Below are 21197 nucleotides of genomic sequence, written 5' to 3'. Positions count from 1 at the left end.
ACCAACATCTTCTTTTATCCTTAGGTGAGGGTGGTATTTAAGGTGGTGGCTTCAGCCATTTTGGTGAGTTAGTTTTCCTGGGTTTCTCCTATGTGTACATGTTATTAAACTTTGTTTTTGTCCTGTTAATCTGTCTCATGTCAATTTAATTCTTAGACCAGCCAGAAGAACCTAGAATGGTAGAGGAAAATTTCTTCCTCTCCTACAGTACTTACACAAACCTAGATGGTATAGCCTACTACACACCTAGGCTATGTGGTACTAATCTTATGGGACCACCATCAAATATGCTATCTGTTGTTGACTGAAACGTTGGTATGCAGCACATGATGGTACTATGATATAGCATTTTCCCGGTTTGCCGTATTAGTATTAGAATCAATTTTTTAATACCGTTACCATAAATTTCAATTTTTAGTATATGGAACAATTTCAGATTTAGTCCCTAAAATCAAGAAACAAATTACAGACGTCTAGATATCACTGATGGTAAGAAAATGCTGCTCTTTTACTGAAATATTAATTTTTCCTCTGTAACTGTATTTCAACAAACTTTGTACTACTCTTTGCTGGGTTTTAATTATAAATTGGGACTTAATTAAATAGTTTTGAAGTTTTTTTGTGAGATAAACTTTACCCTTGAAACAAATAAATGTTTTCTACTCTATTTTAAATAACTTATAATGGTTTTGGCATTTTTTATTTCTAATGGAAATAAATGTTTGTTTTGTTTGTTTTGATTGCTCTTTGAACATAACAGGTTTTGCCCTAAATATATGTGCCCTGTGTAAATTTAAGTAAGGACTTATTCATGTCCCTTCATAAGATTTGGTCATGTTTTAGGTGGTCATGAGACATGAAACAGTTTGAACACATTAGATCAGTTTCACATCATAATAAAGCATTTTCATGAAGGACAATTAAAAATATATGATAATATTACATCAAATTTCAGTAGTTCAGAAGGTCATAATCTAAACAGGGAAGAAATTAATTCTTCATAGATAATTTAGATTAACAGGGTAATTGAGATTCCTAGGGGCATTTTAAAAAAATAGGAGATAAATGAAAACAGGACAAAATTCAGAAGTTTCAGAAGGTATTTGTGGTGAAAAATAGGTTGTCCTCCACACAACTCCCTTAATCAATCAGTTCCCTCTGTAGTAGCAACTACTACTGTCAGTTCCTCAGATATGCTTCCAGAGATCCTGTATATTTACCAACATATTCATCCATGGTGCCCTTTTATGTTCTTTCACAACAATGGCAGCACCATCCTTATACATCTTTCTCCACTTTGCCTTTTGTTTTAGATAAACTATGTATCTTGCAGATTAGTGTTCTTTCAAACTGTAGCATGTCCAATGAGGCCTCAAGTCAACTTAGTGAGGCACAAGCAGAATCTTTTAAAGGCAGTGGATAGAATATAAAGAACCCAATAGAATAGACCAGTGCACTTTGAGTAAAAGCATATTATTTCGTGAAATTTCAAGCTGCTACACTTTTTTTTTGTTTGTTTTTGTGAGGAAGATCAGCCCTGAGCTAACATCTATGCCAGTCCTGCTCTTTTTGCTGAGGAAGACCAGCTCTGAGCTAACATCCATTGCCAGTCCTCCTCCTTTTTTCCCCCAAAGCCCCAGTAGATAGTTACATGTCATAGTTGCACATCCTTCTAGTTGCTGTATGTGGGACGCCACCTCAGCATGGCCAAAGAAGTGGTGTGTTGGTGTGTGCCCAGGATCTGAACCCGGGCCACCAACAGCGGAGCACGCGTACTTACCTGCTAAGCCACGGGGCCGGCCCCCGTGAAATTTCAGTTATAAAGAAATGTGTGTACTAAGTGACAATGTGTGGGACTTTTTTGTTTTGGTTTGGTTTTGCTGTGGCTCATGGTCAAAAAGTTTAAAAAACACTTAGTCTAGGTGGTTTCATATCACCCATGTAGAGCTTCCTCCTTTGTTTTTAATTATTGCATAGTATTCAATGGTACAGAGCATCATAGTTATTCATATATACTCCCCCAACAGGCAATTAAGCTATTTCCAGTTTCTTCCTAATTAAAACTACTTCAATGAATGTCTTTGTAAATATGTTATTTCATACATATAAAGGCTTATCTGTAGAATAAATGCCTAGAAGTAGAATTACTAGATCAAAGGATGTGTCATTTTGATAAATACAGTCAATCCTCATTATTTGCAGGTTCTATATTTGTTAATTTTTCTACTTGCTGGAATTTATTTGTAATCTCAAAATCAGTACTCCTGGCACTTTCATAGTCATTTGTGGGCATGCACAGAGTGGTGAAAAATTTGAGTTGTCTGACACGCACATTCCCAACTGAGGTGAACAAGGCAATGCCCTGCTTTCCTGTCTCAGCTCTCATACTATAAACAAGTGTCCTTTTTATGTTCTATTTAGTGCCACATTTTTCATATTTTTGTTGCTTTTGCTGTGTAAAATGGCCCCCAAGCATAGTGCTGAAGTGCTGTCTCCTGTTCCTAAGTGCAAAGGAGGTTGTGGTGTCTTGTGGAGAAAACATGCGTGTTCGATAAGCCTAATTCAGGCAAGAGTTATAATGCTGTTGGCCGTGAGTTCAAAGTTAATGAATCAACAATACTGTTCATCCAGCAAAAGGAAGAGGAAATGCACCAATCTGTACATGAGGCTACTCCAGGGACCGCTAAAGTAACATCTATGGTGTGTAATGAAGCTATGGAAAAGCTGGAAAAGTACCTAAACTTGTGAGTTCGTGAAATGGTGACCAATGAAAAGAGCTTAGGGGACAGCATTTTTGTGAGGCTGAAAGCCAAAGACATTCATGGGCAGGTTATCCAGGGTCAGGAAAATGTTCAACTCTTCTTGGCTAGTGTTTTATTGTAAAGAAATACTGCATATAATTCTTTATAAGAAATATGTAGTAAATAAGATGGCTTTAAACAGAAACACACATAGAATAAGATTACTTACTGATTGAAAATATTGTGACCAGAGGCTCGCAGGAACCTACCCTATATTACTTCTAGGAGCAGTGGCTCAGTATTTGCTAATTCAGTATTCATGGTGACCTTATAGAACATAACTACCACAAATTACAAGAATGTATTTCCAAATGGCCATATTCTGACCATCATTATATGAGAGTGCTTTTTTCTCCACCCCCAGCTAACGTAATGTTGTTTCAAACCTTTTGCTATCTGGTAACCTGATAGTTGAATAATGGTATCTTGTGGTTTTAATTTGCATTTCTTTTAGTATGAGAAATGTAGAACATCTTTTTATGTTTTAGAGCCATTCATATTCTCTTTTGTTCATATCCTTAAGCTTTCTCTTGGATATTTGTCTTTTTCTTATTGATTTGTACCAGACCTTTATATATTAAGAAAATTAGTCCTTTTTCTGTTCTATGAATTGTGAATATTTCCCCCAGTTTTTCATTCATCTCTTGCCTTTTTTCCTCACATGGCAAAAGAAAATACTATAAACGTTTTTTAATATAGTCAAATGTATTGATCTTGTCTTTTATAGCCTCTGGGTTTTGTTATAGTTTTAAAGGCTTTTCTTAAGAAATATTTAAGAGCTGTGTTTGTGTTTGATGTTTTATGGTCCTTTGGTGTTTGTAAGGAATTTAATCCTCTTAACATGTAATACTAATTATAAATCCTTCTGAAAAAGCTGAGTAAATTTCAGAGTAATAGAACAATGGAAGATCACAGGTTTTAGAATCCAAAAGTCCAATTTTAATTCCAGTTTGTGCACTTAACTAAAATAACCTAAATCCTGTTACTTACCATCTCTGAGCCTCAGGCTCCCCATCCAGGCTTTGCTGAGTTCTACTGTGAAAGACAGTGCCTGGCACATGATAGATTCTCAATGTCAGTTCCTCCCTTTCCTGCTCCCTTAAAGTCCTCCACCAAGAAATAATTTAAGTTAACTTGAGTTGATATGCATTAGAAGAAATAAAATAGGGTTTCTTTTCAAAAGCATTCTGTAATTTAAATTGTAGACAGTTTCTGCTGAATTTCTCAAGCTAGCCTGAACCACTGATTACTATCTACTGATTTGAATTGTTGGTATTAAAAATAATGTTAGTGTAATGCACCTCTTTTTTGGTTTGTGAAGAGCGAAGACTGAATTTCTAGACATAGAGTTCCTTTCTTTAAGAACTTCTAAACGCTACATCTAGAAACTTTATTGAAAACCCTTCCATATAAAAACATTTAATGTAGTCAATCAGTGCACCCAATTTATCCTGTTTTGTAAGTCTAAATTTTTTACATGTTACATTTCCTTAAAGCAAGCTACATTTTTGGAGAGAATAATCCAGTTTAAAATCATCAAAATCATGTCTTTAAAAAAATTAAAGTGCAATTATTTTATCCTTCACTTTCATGATTGCATTGACTATATTTCCATGTATTTTTCTTGGCTAATTCTTGAACAGTTGCCACCTTAACATTTGGGGCATAAGGAGAAGTCACAATTTTAGAAACGCCTTAACTTTGTATTTAAATACAATTGCATTATCATTACTCTAGGGAAATTCTGTAAGACTTGAGTGCCTTTGCTCTATTAGGCAATTTAGAATATCCCAGATCTTACTCTGGACTTCAAGATTTTTAAAGTTCAAAGCAGATGTGTGAGGAAGAAAAAACATCTGGTGAAGAGAACTTGCTTCATTGCGTGACGCTGTTTTCCTGCACTCTTCAGCGGAGCGTCTGTTGAGCAGGTTGGCAGGTTTGATAATTAATTAATGATGAAGGAATGAGCCATATATCTGAGGAACTCAGTTTTGCCCCTTATTGTGTCTTTCTTCCACACATGTCTGGCAAAGCCTTCAGAGTCCAGGATCACTGATCCCACAGTTGTGTCTTAACTCAAACACTTGTCTTCAGGCTTAATTAGGTCGAAGATATAAACAGATGGATGGCCTGGGACCCAGAGGGTTTAGTGGTGAGCAAGGCAGTTTTATTATTAGGGACTTTTGAAATTTTTGTTTGAGAAGTGCATCAAACCTTAAAAAATGCCTTTTAAAAAACTTAGAATTTTGAAAGTATGTACTTGAGTGTGACAGAGTTTTGTGTGTATCTCTGTATGTTTGTGAATTTTTCTTTTTGTAACTTTTTATTTAGGTATAATTTCAAACTTAGAGAAAAGTTAGTACAAGGGGCACCCATGATTCCTTTACCAGATTCACCTATTTTTTTCATTTTCCCCGTTTGTTTTTCTATCCTTATTTCCTCCCTCCCTCCTTCCCTTTACTCACACACACACCCGCGCACACACACACACATACACAAACGTACATTTTTTTCCTGAACTATTTGAGAGCAAGATGGAGGTATCAGGCGTCTTTGCTCCTAATACTTCAGTGTGTATTTCTTAAGAAGAAGGTCATTCTTCTAAATAATCACAGTACAGTTATCAAAATCATAAAATTGAATATTGATACAACACTGTTGTCTAATCTATAGTGCCTTTTCACGCTCTCTCGGTTGTCTCAATAATGTCCCTTATAAATATCCCACCTCCCCCAATCCAGGATCCAACCCAGGATGACACATTGCATTTAGTTGTCATGTTTCCTTTGTCCCTTTAAATGAAAATAGTTTCTGAACTTTCTTTGTATGTTTTGACTTTGACATTTTTGAAGAGTTCAAACCAGTGATTTAGTAGTGTTCCTATATTGGGTTTGTATGGTCTTTCCTCATGCAGTCCTGGTTCTGCAATTTCGGCAAGAACACCACAGAAGTGCTGGTGAGTCTCAGGGTGTTTTGTTAGGAGGCATATAGTGTCAATTTGTCCCTTAATTGGTGATGTTAGCTTCAATCATTTGATTAAAGTGGAGTCCATCAGGTTTCTCCACAGGGAATTTACATTTCCCCCCTTTATGTTTAATAAGAATTTTGTGGAGAGATACTTTGAGACTATGAAAATAGCCTGTTCCTCTTCAAATTTTCATCTACTATTTTAGCAACCATGATGGTTTTCTAACTCCATTATTTCTTTTATATTTATTAGTTGGCATTCTGCTGCAAGGAAGAGCTTTCTCTTCTCCCCCGCTTATTTATTCATTTGCTTATTTGCATTAGTATGGGTTCTTATTTTGTTCGGTGGTAATAATTCTTTACAATCATTGTTTATTTTGATACTTAGATTGACATAGATTTGGCCAGTGGGAGCCCCTCCAGGCGGAACCCTGGGTCCTTTTGATAAGTCCTCATCATTATTTCGACACTTCCTTACTTTCTGGCACAAGATGTTCCAGATTCGTTTTGTATTTTCTCTGCCCCAGCCCTGGAATCAACATTTCTCCAAGGAATCCTGGTCCCTTTTCATGGAGAATGGTTTTTAGAAACTAAGACGTGTGTGTGTGTGTGTGTGTGTGTGTGTGTGTGTGTGTGTGTGTTAAAGGAAACTACGTTATGGAATATTACATTTAGTAAATCATTGTGTACCGTATGCATGAGTGTGTGTGCATGCATGTGCGTGTGTTTAATGTTACGAGTTTCAAACAGAAGAGCATTTATTTTTACATGTAATAATCATAAGTTGTGACAAGAAAGAAATACATTTTTCATTTCACAGTAAATGGCATTACACAGTTTTGAGTACTAAATCATGTTGACATTTATGAAGGAGCAAATGGAAAGTAGGGAACTGAGTGTGTTAAATATAAAGCTATCTTTAACTGTTCTATTAAAAAGCAAAGATTTATTTTCCATCTGTGATCTGAATGTGCCTATTTGTGTTCTCTTCCACGGCAGTGGAATTTCTGTGGAGCCACACGACGGAGAGCATGTGTGTTGGTTATATGTCAGCCCAGGATGGGAAAGCCAAGGTAAGCAGGAAAACTGGGGCATAAGCTGAAAACCTTGCAGCCATTGCATGAACCTCAAACCAGCTGAGTTGATATGATGGAATTTTTTCAGCCTCTCTTGGGCATTAGCTCTGTGATCTTTATGAGAATCTGATTAAGAACGGTTAATGAGCCCAAAGAAAAACAGCAGATCTTTTTTGCTTTTGATGACGGAAGTGGGGGAGATTAGGAAAAAACTTTTTTTTTATCTTGTTCTTCTTCATCCATTGCGAATAACTGGAAAAGAGGAAACTGGGGATTGGAAAGAGAAAATGGGAGTGAAGCTGATGAGCTGACAGGGCTGGGTGATTTTGCAAGACATGTTGGAATAGATAAAGGATACCGAGGCAAAGAAAGCTGAGCGACTGGACAACATCCTGCATGTATAAGGGCAGAGGTGGCCAATGTGCTTGCACCTATGACCTGGCTTGTGCTGTGGTCTGTTCTGCCATGCCTTGGCATGGTGTCCTCATGGGCAGAGTCAAAGGTCTGTGCCCTATGTGCCATGTGTCTGTGGCACATGTCCCTCAGTGAGTCACAGCAGTCACACAGACATTGGCGCAGCACCTCTTGAGTTGCTTGGCTTCTCCGGACTCATGGTGGGTGAGCCTGGCAGTAAGAAACATAATTTGTGGATTTTATTTTATACTAGCCTCGTGTTCTTGTTCATAAAATTTTTAGAAACAGCTGTGGCATTTGATGTTTACGTGGCATTAAAGTACCTCAACTGCAAAGCTGTGAAGTTGGGCAGTCTCTTTTTTAAAGGACATGATTTATTTTGCACATTTGGAAATATATGTAAAGAAATTTCTGATAGAAACTGTCTGATATAGATTGAATCATTAACAAATTAATGATACATGTAATAAAGAATAGTTTATTGCTTATTTGTCATATAACACCCATCCAGACAGACCACTGTATATTATCTGGCAAGCCAATAGCGTTAGAGGGCTTCTGTGTGTACAGTGTACAAAAGCATTTTCTCAGACGAGGATTGGCTTACGTTTGTGAAAATATTACTGAGCTCCCCCTCCCCTCTGTCTCACCTCACCTAAAAAAATTCAGATTGTATTAGTAGACTTATTTTGTAAGAGAATGCATAAAGATTGCTTTGCTCGTACATAAAGAAGAGAATTATAATTGCCCATTTTAAAGGTGATTTATGGGTTTAGAGCAACACTGTCTAACAGAATTTTCTGTAATGATGGACATGGTTTATATTTATATTTATATTTTGTTGGTCAACAGGGTAGCTACTAGCCACATGTGGCTATCGAACACTTGAAATGTGGCTAGCATGCCCAAGGAACAAAATTTTAAATTTTACTTAGTTTAAATAGCCACATGTAACTAGTGGCTACTGTATTGAACAGCACAGGTTTAAAGAATGAGTGGAAAGTCAAATAAATATTTTCAGAACATTCTTTTCTCCCCATGATAAAACAGTTCCCAAATATAAAATAAGTCTGATAAGCCACAAGAATCCTTGCACAGGAATGGCTTGGAGCCATTTAATTTTCTCTCACTTCTTACATGTTGACTCTGAGCTAAAATTACTTTTTAACAGAAGAACATGTATGAGGTGGACTTCAGTACTGAAGCCAGTGTGGTATGGTACAGTCATGTTATTACGTCCTTTGTGGGGAAATGTTCTTGTTATCCCTGCTGGTGGCCTGTGGAAGACACCTTACTATTTAACATGAAATATGGGTGGTAAAGAGAGTAGAGAGTCCTTTACTGAGCCCAAAGATGTTTGGCCTCCAGTTGCAGTGCTTGACATCTGGTGGACTTGGTTTTCATATTGCTGGTAAATTCTCCAGCTGGTAGTTTTGATTGGGCCAACAGATACAGCTGCTCCTCTTGCCTCACTTGTAAATTATGTTTTTGACCTTTGTTGCAGAGAGTTAATCCCTATCCCTTTCTTCCTCCTTTGAGCCTGTGGCTGCAAATGCTTTTCAAAAAAAAAACAAAACCCAGAACCGTAATGCTTTGGCTGCTGAATTCTATTGATTAAAAAACCATCTCTTCTGTCATAAAGGCTGGAATTTTATTGTATTGGAAGGAAGACAAAGTTATAGATGAAAAGCTGGGCTCAAAAGAGAAAGCAGGCTATAGCAAATTTCACACTTTAATAGAGTAAGCCTTTGGTCTACCCTGGTTTCCTGACTTCTATGAAAGAATTGTTGAATTAGTGGCATACCTGTTCAGCATGATGACTAGTTTGTGAAACATCCTCTCACATATGTTGAGAACCATGGTAACAAAATGAGAAATGAAGCATCTTTAAAAACTTAAAAAAAAAAAAAAAGCAACCTTTTTTATTAATTTAAAAGCTATTTCTAAAAAGTTTTTTTTTTCTTTTTTTTATAATTTGCCCTGCTTTCCAAAAATTACCTTCTTTCTGCTTGTTACCAGACTCAGAAACTAAAACCACCTGGCCATTTGAACATTTTATATGTTAGCTATGTTTAATCCAGTTAAGGCCTTAAATTAAAGCTCATCTCAAAATCATACTGCTTAGAAAAGACTGGATAATAATCAATATCATTGTGTAACCAGAATCTATATATAATTTGAATAAATAAAGGTAGGTTATTTTACATGTTTCTTTCTTTTTTTTATTGAACATTCTTGCAATTGTATCATTTAATTTAGTTTCTAAACCCTTCTGTAGCATAAGTTAAATAGATTTTATTGAACCAATATTAGCACATTGATACCAGTTGGATTTAAAAATCAGATTGCCCATATTCTACCCAGATAGCAGTTAATGAACAATTTTTAATAAACACCCAGTGTGCATGGACTACTGTAATAAAAACAGATGTTAAAACTGGCATGGAACTTCTTCAAGTATAACTGAAACTTAGGTTTCTTTTACTATGTAGAGATCACTTTCTCTAACAATAGTGAAAATGCTGTTACGAAAACTCATCTTTGAGGAGGAGCAGGCTATTTTATGGTCTTGAAGTGTCTCCCCACAGATTTCCTATTAGTCTCAGGGAAAAATCATAAGTATGTAATGGAGAAACCAGGCAACAACTTGACCATGTGATCAAAATTAATGTCACCAGTGAGGGGCAGATAGACATCATGGGCCTCTGGATGTGATAACCTGAGAAAGACACAACATCACTTTTGTAGTATTCCATCTGGAAGTGTACAACCTGAATCTAATCACAAGGAAACACCAGACAAATCTAAAATGAAGAACATTCTATGAAGAAAGAAAAAAGGGACTATATTCTTTAAAAATGTCAATGTCAGAAATGAGAAAGACTGTGAAAATGTTCCAGATTAAACAATGCTAAAGAGTCGTAGCAGCTAAATACAATAATTGATCCTATGCAGGAGGGGAGAAAATGCTGTAAATGCATTATTAGGTCAATTTACAAAATTGGAATATGGATAGTCAAAAGTGTTGTGTTATTGTTAAATTTATTTGTTATAACTGTACTGTGGTATGTAAGGAAATATCCTTACTCTTAGGAAGTACAAACTGAAGTATCTGGGGGTACAGGGCCTTATATATTAATATCTATAATATCTCAGTGGTTCAGAAAAAAATATTATGTGGATGGGTGGATGGATAGAAAGACAGCAAATTACAAAGGAAATGGAGCAAAATGTTAACTATAGGTGAACCTGGGTAAAGAATGTATGGGTGTCCCTTGAATTATTCTGTAATTTTGAAATTATTTTCAAATAAAAAGTTTAAAAAATATCACTTTTGGATATTATGGCACATTATTTCTTTGGGCCTTGCAGTTGAAATGATGTAGCTCAAAGAAATATCACTCTTGGTTTATAACCAAGTTTGCGTTGGGAGAATGATTACATTCCCCCAAACTATTGCCTTTTTTTCATTTTGAGTTCCTGACTGGATTGACCAAAAGATATTCAGATAATAATACCTCTTAAAAATATTATACAGAATCTCTCTAGTAGTAAGTCTATTGCTTTCCAGCTAGAGTCTGGATCTAAGAGAGGTTAAGCTTTTTCATTATCAAGGTATCAAGGTGCTGTCAAGACAAGCTTAGGATGTCTTCTGGGATATTACCCAGCTTTTTGTTTATATGTTGTCATTTACTCAGTTCGTGATGTTCTTCTGCCCAGTGTACCAAGCCCGGTGTCATACTCTGACACACGGTAGTGAAACAAGATAGATACTGCACATGCCATTATCTCCCTAATCTAGGGCACTGGATGGTGACTCAGTGATGTTTACATTTTGTTCTTAATGTTCTTTCTTTTTTATGTAAAGTCTTTTTTGCTGTCAAGTCTTCCAAATAGGAAGCCTCATGAAGTCATGCCAGGATTTCTCTTCTTGGCACTTTTGATTAGTTCTTTGGGCCGTGCAGTTGAAGTGAACAAATATTGGAATGGTTGTGATGCCAGGAAGTTGGAGCCTGGGTTCCCCCTCCACAATTTGCACTCTGTGAGACTTGGTATGATCACTCTGTCTCTTTGGATCTCAGAGGCCTCATCTGTAAAATGAGAATAAGAAAACCTTACTCTGCCTTAAGTCCCTCCTCGGATAGGGTATGATAGGAACAGGGAAGCAATCTGTCTGAATGCAGATGAATGGACCCCATTAAGTCCTTGATGTTGCTTCCAATTTGCAAAATTCTAAATTCTACGTTCCAGATTACATAAGCAGATATGTTACCATTTAATTTACTTTAGAATTTTTGTGATCCCAATGTAGTGTCTACCCTATTTTGTTTTTATTTTTATGAAGATAGTTTCTAGGACTTTAAAAAAAATCTCAATAAATGTCTGTTTAGAAGAGAGAGCACAGGGATGAGATTTTTGAGAGCTTTTTACTAGGCTTAACTTACCTCTCAAATAAAGCTGTAGGAGGAAGACTTAAATATAAAACATGAGGTGCACAAGAGGGAGTTATCAAAAGAAGTGAGAAAGAGACTTCCACTTCCAATTAGGATAAAGAGACTGTCGCTCCTTAGTGAGAATGAGCTGGAAAAACTACAAAATCATAGATTTTAAAAATCATCCAAAAAACTGAATATGCTAGAAAAACCTAAATGAATGAAATTCCAGAAAGAGACAAGCCTTTCCTAGGAGAGAAAAACCTCTGACTGCTTCATTCCTGGCAGAGCAGCAGGCAGAGGAGTAAAACTAACATGGAAGAGTATAAAGAGAAACTAGCCAAACTTTTAGTGAACTATTTATGGCCACGTGAGTGGGTGTGACAGATTAAAATCCTGAGAAGCCCCAGTCACAGAGTGAGTCTTGCTGGAAGAACTGGAACACCACCAGTTCTTCACTATGAAGCCTTCACCAAGTGAGCACACCAAAGGCTTGGAGCAGGACAAAGAACTGAGAGTGATTCATCAAGGTGCACAGGATTTTCACCAAGTACATGGCAATGGCCAAAGAAAGACCGGAAGCAGAGCAGGAGAGCTGAGAGACAGATGTATAGTGAGGTATAGTGGCTCTGTATCAAGTGCAAGGCAGTTGCAACGGAAAGCTGGGGTAAAGCAAAGAAATGAGAATAAACCTCCCTCACATCCCAAGGTGTGCAGGACGTTCATCAAGGGTTAGGCAGCCTACTACTGAAGGCTCGTGCCAGGGCAACAGGCTGAAGAAATATGCCATGGCACAGAGAGCTGGAGGAGGTTATCAAGAGCAAAGAGAACACCTAAGCAACCCAGAAAGCTGGTGGCTGGGCTGTAAACAAAGAGAAATCTCCCATGGTTAGAATGCTGGCAGCAGGATTATGAAACATAGAGAAGTCTTCAGAGTCTTACCAGGGCTCAGATCCCAGACCTTGCTTAAGGGAAATTACTGATCTAGACCTTGCGATATTAGCCAATAGTGAACTGAATCTAAAACTACCACAAAGCCCAGAACCAGCTCAACTAGAGATTAGATTGACTGAGTCCTAACCTGGAGGAAGGAGTGTTCTGTTTTCTTAGGGTAAATATTATTTATTTTAAGTATAATTTACTATTCTTTTACATGCAATGTCTGTCATACAATAAAAATTATGAATCCTCTGAAGAAATAAGAAAATGTGATTTGTACTTAAGAGAAAAATTAGTTAATGGATGCTTACTCACAGATGACCCAGATATTGGAATTAGCGGAGAATGACAATAAAATAATTATGATAACTATAAAAAGAAACAACAAAATGGAAATGGCATAACTGAAACATACAATATCAGAAACAAAGAATTTATTTGGTGGGCTTAACAGGAGACTGGGTTGAAAATATGACTAATGAACTTGAGAACCAGTCAGTAGACATTATCCAAACTGAAGCACAAAGAGGAAAATGAATTTAAGAAATTAAAGAGAGTGTCTGTGACCTGTGGAACTATGACAAATGGTCTAAAATATGTGTATTTGGAATTATATAGCTGTAAGGATCTTACAGCCAGACAGCCAGCTCTAGTGGTCTGTGGTTAAGATTCAGCGCTTTCACCACTGCGACCTGGGTTGTTGCCTGGTCACGGAACCACACCACCCGTCTGTCTGTGTGTTCATTTTCATACTGTGGCAACTGTGTGTTGCTGTGATGCTGAAAGCTATGCCACTAATATTTCAAATACCAGCAGGGTCACCCACGGTGGACAGGTTTCAGTGGAGCTTCCAGACTAAGACTAGGAAGAAGAACCTAGCCACCCACTTCTGAAAAAATTGGCCATGAAAACCCTATGAATAGCAGCAGAGCATTGTCTCATATAGTGCTGGAAGGTGAGAGGATGGTGCAAAAAGACCAGGCAGGGTTCCTCTCCGCTGTACACAGGGTCATAGGAGTCAGAGTCAACTAACACTAACAAACAACAACAAAGGTTTTTACATTGTTTATGATATAGTATGTTAGTATTTGAATGTAGTTTACGAAAGTTAAGGATGCTTATTTAATCTCTAGAGTAACATTTAAATATAACAAAAAAGTTAAAAGTAAAAAATATAATAATTGATATGGTTGAGTTTGTCTTTTTATATTTATTTTCTATTTGTCTCATATGTTCTTTGTTCTTCTAATAAGTTGTTTTCACACTTAATTAAGTGTGACTAAACTAAACTTTCCGTTTAAAAGGCACAGATTTTCAGCCTGAAAAAAAAACCCAGAAGACCCAACTATATAATATTTATAAGAATGCACATTAAATATAAAGACTCAGACAAAATTGATGGTAAAAGTATGGAAAAATATTTATCATGCAGAGGGCCTAGAATTGCAAAAATCAGCTTTGAAAAAGAAGATCAAATTTAGAGGACTTACCTAATTTTGAGACTCACCATAAAGTTATCAAGGCAGTGTTCAAGGCAGTGTTCCCTGACAGAAGAGACACGCCTAAACCCAATATATCAGAAGCTTTGAGATCAGCAAGAATGCCATCTCCCTCTTCTGCAAGTTTACAGCATTCTAAGGGAGGTAAATCAACAGATTTGCTGATTTGGCAGGGTCCACCAGACGCTACAGAATTTATAAAAACATTGCCTCAGAAATACAGTTGGAAACTTGTGTCTCAAGAAGAAATTGAAAGTGTCCAGTGTAGAGGTCCAGAATAGTCATTGGCAATGTGGCTATTGTTTGTCATAAGATAAAAGAATTGTCTTTACAATAAGGGACTTCCAGAATGACAAACGAGAAAGTATACAATCAACAACTTTAATAAAATAGTCTATAAGAAAATGAAAGAAAATTTAGACGGACACTTGTATCTTCTAATTTATATATCTTGGTCAGCTTCTTCACAAGCTTACCTAATTGTTTATGTACTTTATACTTATTAAAGTATTTTTTAAAATGTTAGCCTATTTATTTACTCTTGATTATGCAGTATTACCAATGTTGAACTATTAAAAGCACACAATGTCTGGTAAACCATCATAGGTTTCCCATAATTTCACTTTTCTTTTAGTCTGTTTAGAGATGGAAAGAATTTTATTAGGCAGAATTGCTGCTTTAGGGAAGTGATTTTTCTTAAATTGGATGAGGATCAGTGAAATAATTACCCCATTATTTATTCTTAATCCTCTAACACTTTTTCATTCACAAGGTTATTGGAATATAACTGGCTAAGTAGGTGTATCCTCTCTAAAGGACAACAATATAGCCAATATAAAACAGGTGACTTTGTGGTATTGAGGCTGAGAGATAACACAAAAAATATTCAGAAAAATTGTCAAAGATTATGAGATGGAAAATAAATTCAGAGGTCCAAATTGATATAGCATAGGAATAAATGTTTGACTAGAAATTACTATTTATTATGTTTTGAGGGATATTAAAAGTCTTGTTCTTTGGTCTGTTTTACCACTTTGGTTGTGAGTAGGTATGCAAATCCTGGTGACCATTAACTTTTTCAAACTTAAAGTCTGAAAGCCTCAAAAAATCAACCCTAGATATTTACCTAATTAAAGCAGTTTATAAAACTTTAATAAAGTCTTCCTGTGCCAACGGTTTGTGTCATTGTGAAAATAAAGCCTCATAACACTAAATAAATTCTTTTTTATACCTTTTTTAAAAAAAGCTTAAAACATTACACTAAATGAAGAAAGCCAGATACAGAAGACTACTTGGTGAATTATTACATTTATACAAAATTCAAGAACTGGCAAAAACTAAAGGACAGCTATAGAAATCTGAAAGTGATTGCTTCAAGAAAACGGCATGAAGGAATTTTGAATGTAATAGAAATGTTCTATATGGAAATTTTTCTGTTTAGGTTTTGGTTTCGTGGATGTATGAATGGTCAGAAGTCGTCAAACCTTATGCATTAACATCTATGCATTTTATTGTATCAAAAGCAAACCTTTATTTTTAAAAAATCTTTGAAAAGACATTCACAAGATCATCTATAAAGAGGCAATGTGGTGTGATAAGATTAAGAGAATGGGCTTTGGAGTTAGCCAGACTTGGGTTTCGATCCTGGAGCCCGTGCTTTATAACCTGGGGCAGGTTACAACTCTGACCCTTGGTTTCCTTATTTTTAAAGTGGGAATACTACTGATGCTTTCATAACATTGTGAATATTAATTGAATAATGTAACTGAAGTGCATGTAATAGAGCTAGATAAATCATGATAGGTGATGGTCATGGTAGTAGTGGGAGGAAGAGGTGATGGTAGAAGTTGTAGAGAATCTCTCGGGGCCATCACATCGCACAGCTCCACAGCCTCATTTACACTGTCATTGTGGTCCCAAAGGTGCCCTTTACATTGCCTATGACAAGAGCTATACCTCCTGGATTTTCACCCTGCTCCTCTGGTGGAGGTGGTAGTGGTTATTACATTTTGACAAAGCTTAACTCCAACTTGTGAATATAAACCAATTGACAAGTGAATTTAGAGATCCCAGAAGAACAAAAAATTGTTTGAAGCTACAAGAATAGACACACGCACACCCCAACCCTGCAATTCAAGCCAGTGTGGTGGCAATGGAGCCCCTTCGAAAAGCTGTCTGTCTGACTAGAGGTCTATCAGCTTGACAGCTTCACAAACTTAGGTTTTTTTATTAAATCGAAGATTTGCCTGCAGCTTTTCTGTTAAGCTCACGTAACTGAATAATTTTTCTTTTAAAGGTAAGATTGAAAAATATTACTTACTAGCTACTGTTGAATTTTTCTTATGTGAACCTTTAAGATGCAGGCAGTCTTCTTGGATTACACTGAGCGCTAGACAGCAGAACACCTATAGATATATTGACCATGAAGTCCTTAAAAGAATTTCATGATAGTGGCCAGTGGCATTCAGTAGTTGGATGGATTTATTGGACCATATGGATTTATTAGACCATATTTTAGATTTATGAAGTACCACCTAGACACAAGTTAGCCTTAATCTAAACCAAATTTTAACTGCTTTTGATAATCTAGTGCCCATATTACCCAACAACTGAAGGAGTCTGATCCCTGGCAGAAAGCCAACTGCCTCAGGATGGTAGGTTATGCACCACCAACAAGCTGTGTCCTAAGAAAACATCCCAGACAGCTAAATTTGGCAAGTGCTCTTGTGGAACACAAGGAAAAGTGGCTAATAAATGATTTTACTTGTACCTTTTAAGTTTGCCCAGAATTTCAATTATAGAAAACTGTCTTTCTTTTCCATGCTCTTAGGACTGCCAGGAGGATCCTGTGGGATCTGTTTAGAAGGTCCTTTAGACAAACAGAGGAAGATTGTAGAAGACTGAATATATGAAAAACAAACTTTAAGACAGAAGTTTCCTCAGCCTTGAGTTTATTTCTAAAAGTAGTTGGTAATTTTATTTTTGCCTAATTAGTCTTACAGCATCAGTTTCTTTCAAATGATTCATTCAGCATTGCTCCAAAGCGATAAATAGAATAAACGCAAAGAAGGAATTCACCGTGTTGGCAAGAGCATAAATCTTCTCAGAGGAATTAGCCATATTTATCCAAATAAATCTCATTTTTATCATGGCGTAGGGTTAGATCTTTGCAAAGATAAATATGTCTATTACTTGGACTTGTAGACACTCCATGTTAGTTGAAATGAGGTGGATAAGTCTTTGTTGTTATAGCAACCTGAAAAATAATGAAAACATTAATTTGTCTACCTTTTCATACTTACATAGTCATCAGTCTGTGTAGTTCAGGTGTAAACTTAACATTAGTGTGTCATCTTGTTACCTTCTAGTACCCAACATTTTAGGCAAATATGTACCTTCCCAATGTAGACACATGCCTGCTGTTTGCCCATAGGACTCATAACCATGACATTGAACTGAGACAAGTATCCTTCAGAGCGATTGACCTTATTACCCACAGTGAGTGAGTAATGATTACGGAATGGTATTTTCTTTCTTTTGGTTAGAAAGCAGTGGACAAATGATAAAAGGAATCTTTTTGCATTTTTTAATCCTAAAACAAACAAGGCCATAATCTTGGTCATGTCATTCTTATTTCATGTTAGCTTCCTAACTTGAAACAAAGTATTGGTTTCTATTATTGTAAATATCCAGGATCACCCATTGATTTTATGTTGTAGGAACTTTTATTACATTATTTTATTAAACAGGTGAGTGACAGGAGCTGAATCTACCAGGCATGCAGTATATGTGGAGGTGCTAATGGCCACCCAGTGCCTAGCACGTGTAGGCAATCCATAGATACACCTTTAATAAATGACTGCATGTTGAGGTTTAGGGTACAACAATGAGTCCATATGGTTGTTTGGACACAACGTTTTATCCCCACTGTCCCTTGTCCCCAGTAGCCTCCAGATCTGAGATCAAAAGTTGGATTCATCAGCAGATCAGCTTTTTTTAAAAATTGAAAATGTTTACATAAAAATTTTTGAATTTACATGAAATACAAATTTTGCATTAAAATTTTATACTTAAACATTTTAAGTTTTACATAAAAATATAATTTTTTTCTTCCTGATTTTCTTTTTCCTATAAGAGCAGAAGGTTTGGCAACACTGGGACCCACTTCCTACGTGACAGCGATTGGTTGGAATCAAGTGGTAGCCACCGTGTTTGGTGGGGCCTGGGCACTCCACTTTGACAGTCGTACACCTGGCCTACTTCACCCACAGGCATTTGAGACTGACCCATGTTGTAGATTTTGAATGCTAAGCAAAGTGTATCTGCTAGAATACATTTTCATTCCAGTACCATTCATTAAATAATATAGTTTCTGTCTTTTTAAAGCCTTCATCTTGGAGTGTCCATTCTGTCGAATCCTAAGGATTAAAATTCTTTTATGATACTTACAATGTATGACTTTTATGTTTTGTAAGTAAAGCACTGCTGTAAATTGGTGAAAATTTAACATTTTGGTAATAACTAATTGAGACATTTGGATATGGTTGAGCTACTCTCTATTTACATTCCTTTCAAATACTTCTGGATGCAATAAGTGGTAGGTACTGATGATTTACTTCTATGCTCTTGAGCTGTCATCACTGTACAGTACATGTTTGGACTACACTGTCTGCTGCAGTGTTGAAGGAGTAAAAAGAAACTTAATTTAGAATGAGGATTGTATTAACACTTTGCTATTAGGAGATGCTCAGAGTGCTTAGAAACAGCTTTTTCTTTACTTGAAATAGAAAATTAATGTTATGTTAAATGTGCCTCCTGTAACAGATGAAAACCCAATAATACATTGATTTCTTCCCTTGGTAGCCCTTGTGGACATTATGGTAAAATTTTGAACAGTTAGAACCTGCCAACTATATTGCTCCATTTAAATGTTTATGATGTGTATTTTTAGGACAAAAATGGGAGATCTTGGCAAAGCAAGGTCTTAATAGGCAATTAGTAATAAGGCCCAAAAGCCTTTAAATAAAACATACTTTCATCCCAAATTCCTACGAACTTCCAAAGCCATATGGTCAGACAGGAAGACCTGGTCTTAAGGTGATGACCCCTTAAGTACGACAAGTTCCTGAGTCTAGCAATTTAGGTTTTTGTTCAGTAGGCCATATTTGGGGCAAAAAAGAAATAAATACAATTTATAAGATTTTTACCGTCAAAGATGACAAAAATGCGCTTCTCCTTAACCTCACCTAACCATTATTAGAGCTAATCAGGGATTTATTACAGTAGCTAATAATGACTGAGAAAGAAGCTTTAATACTTTGCCTTTGAGATTTTAGCTATTTAGAACACTCAGTTTACCTAGGAGTAGAATTTTGATAAGACACAGCAGCTCATTTTTTAAAATGAATTATTTATTAAACAAATACTATTGAGTACCTATTGTGTTCAGGTACTTTCCTGGGGACATAATAGTGAACAAAGAAGCCAAGAATTCCTGTAGTCATGGGCTTACATGCTGGTGGGGAAATAATAAGTAAGGCATATACTATTTTTGTGATAAGTGCTAAAAAGAGATCTGAAGCTGGGGAGGGTTTTAGGACATATGAGGGTTCTAATGTTAGATAGGTCTCACTGAGAAGGTAACATTTGAGTAAAGTCCTGAAAGATTTATGGGAGCAAGGCGAGAACATGCCAAGCATAGAGAACAGCAAGTGCAAATCCCTCAGGTAGAAGTGCTCCTGGTTTGTTGGAGGGACAGTGAGAAGGCCAGTGGGTCAGAGTAAGCGATAGGGACCAGATCATATAGGTTTTTAGTGGTCATTGTCAGGATTTGGGCTTTTCCTCTGAGTTGGGAGCCATTGGAGGTTGGTGAGCAGAGGAGTGACATGATCTGACTTACATTTTAAGAGGCAACTCCAGCTGCTGAAAGGGAGGCAGAGTGGAAGGTTGTTGTCACTCATGTGAGTGATGATAATGACTTTGACTAGAGTGTTAGCCTTAAGGTGGTGTGAAGCAGTTGGCTTCTGGGTATATTTTAAGATACAACCAACAAGATTTGCTGATGGATTGGATGGAGGTGTGAAGGAAATAAGAGAAGGCAATGCTGATTCCTAAGATTTTGGCCTGAACAGCTGGAAAAATGGAGTCGCCATTTACTAGGGGGAGGAAGAAGGTGAGGGGACGGAAGAAGACTTGAGGGGAAGTAGAAAGAGCTCAGCTTTGGACGTGTTAATTTTGAGATGCCTGTTACTCATGAAATGGAGATTCCCAGCAGGTGGTTGGTTATATGTGTCTGGAGAGAAGACTAAGCTGGAGATGTATATTTGAGAATCTCAGCATTTAAATGCTTTTTAAAATTACAAGACTAGATGATATCACCAAGAGAGTGAAAACAGGCAGGAGAAAAGAGTCCTGAGGAATTCCTGTGTTTATAAATTGGGGAGATGAGGCGGAACCAGCAAAGGAGACTGAGAAATGGTTATTGGAGAGGTTATTGGAGAACCAGGTGAATGTGGTGTCTTACAAACCAAGGAAAGAAGGTATTTCAAGGAGAAGAGAGTGATCAACTTTATCAGATGCATGAAATTAGCTCTGAGGACAGACCATTGGATTTAACATTGAAGCCATTGCTTACCTTGATAAGAGCAGTTTCAGTGGAGTGTCAAGGCAAAAACTTGATTGTAGAGGATTTAAAGAGAGAATAGAAGGAAAGAATTTGAGGTAACAAGTATAGACAAGTGTTTTAAAGAACTTTGCTGTAAATGGAAGTAAAGAAATGGAGTGATAACTGAAGGAAGAGGTATATGGAGAGTTATTATTCCTTTCCCTTTCCCCAGTGCAACCAGATGCTTCACTTTATGTACGAAACACTTCACAGATATTTTTCTGTAACATAAGTGGAGGAAAAATAGTCCAACTATTGAGTCTTGGGGTACCCCAACATTTAGTGGTTGGAGAGGTGAGGAAGGACCAGCAAAGGAAACTGAGGTTTCAGCATAGAATAAAATAAAAGGGAAGTTTTGCACACCTTTTGTGGTAGTTCTGAGTGCAGCTGGAATTAAAGGATGG

The 21197-nt window shown here is 36.7% G+C and overlaps 1 protein-coding gene across 15 annotated transcripts in view; it reads left to right on the top strand.

The window, feature by feature from the left end:
• TASP1 (taspase 1) overlaps positions 1 to 21197 on the top strand; it is a 255473-nt gene that overhangs the window by 170527 nt on the left and 63749 nt on the right. For 13 of the 15 annotated variants that reach the window (XM_058563234.1, XM_058563237.1, XM_058563229.1 and 10 more), the window contains one exon: positions 6768 to 6841. The exons of the other annotated variants lie outside the window; for them this stretch is intronic. In XM_058563234.1, coding sequence (XP_058419217.1) covers positions 6768 to 6841 — 74 coding nt within the window. Of the gene's footprint in view, positions 1 to 6767; positions 6842 to 21197 lie in introns of those variants that run through there. 15 annotated transcript variants of the gene reach the window in all.

This window comes from Diceros bicornis, chromosome 19 (genome assembly GCF_020826845.1).
Source record: "Diceros bicornis minor isolate mBicDic1 chromosome 19, mDicBic1.mat.cur, whole genome shotgun sequence".
NCBI classification, from domain to species: Eukaryota; Metazoa; Chordata; class Mammalia; order Perissodactyla; family Rhinocerotidae; genus Diceros; species Diceros bicornis.
Note: the sequence above shows the minus strand (reverse complement) of the source record. Positions and strands in the feature narration are given on the sequence as shown.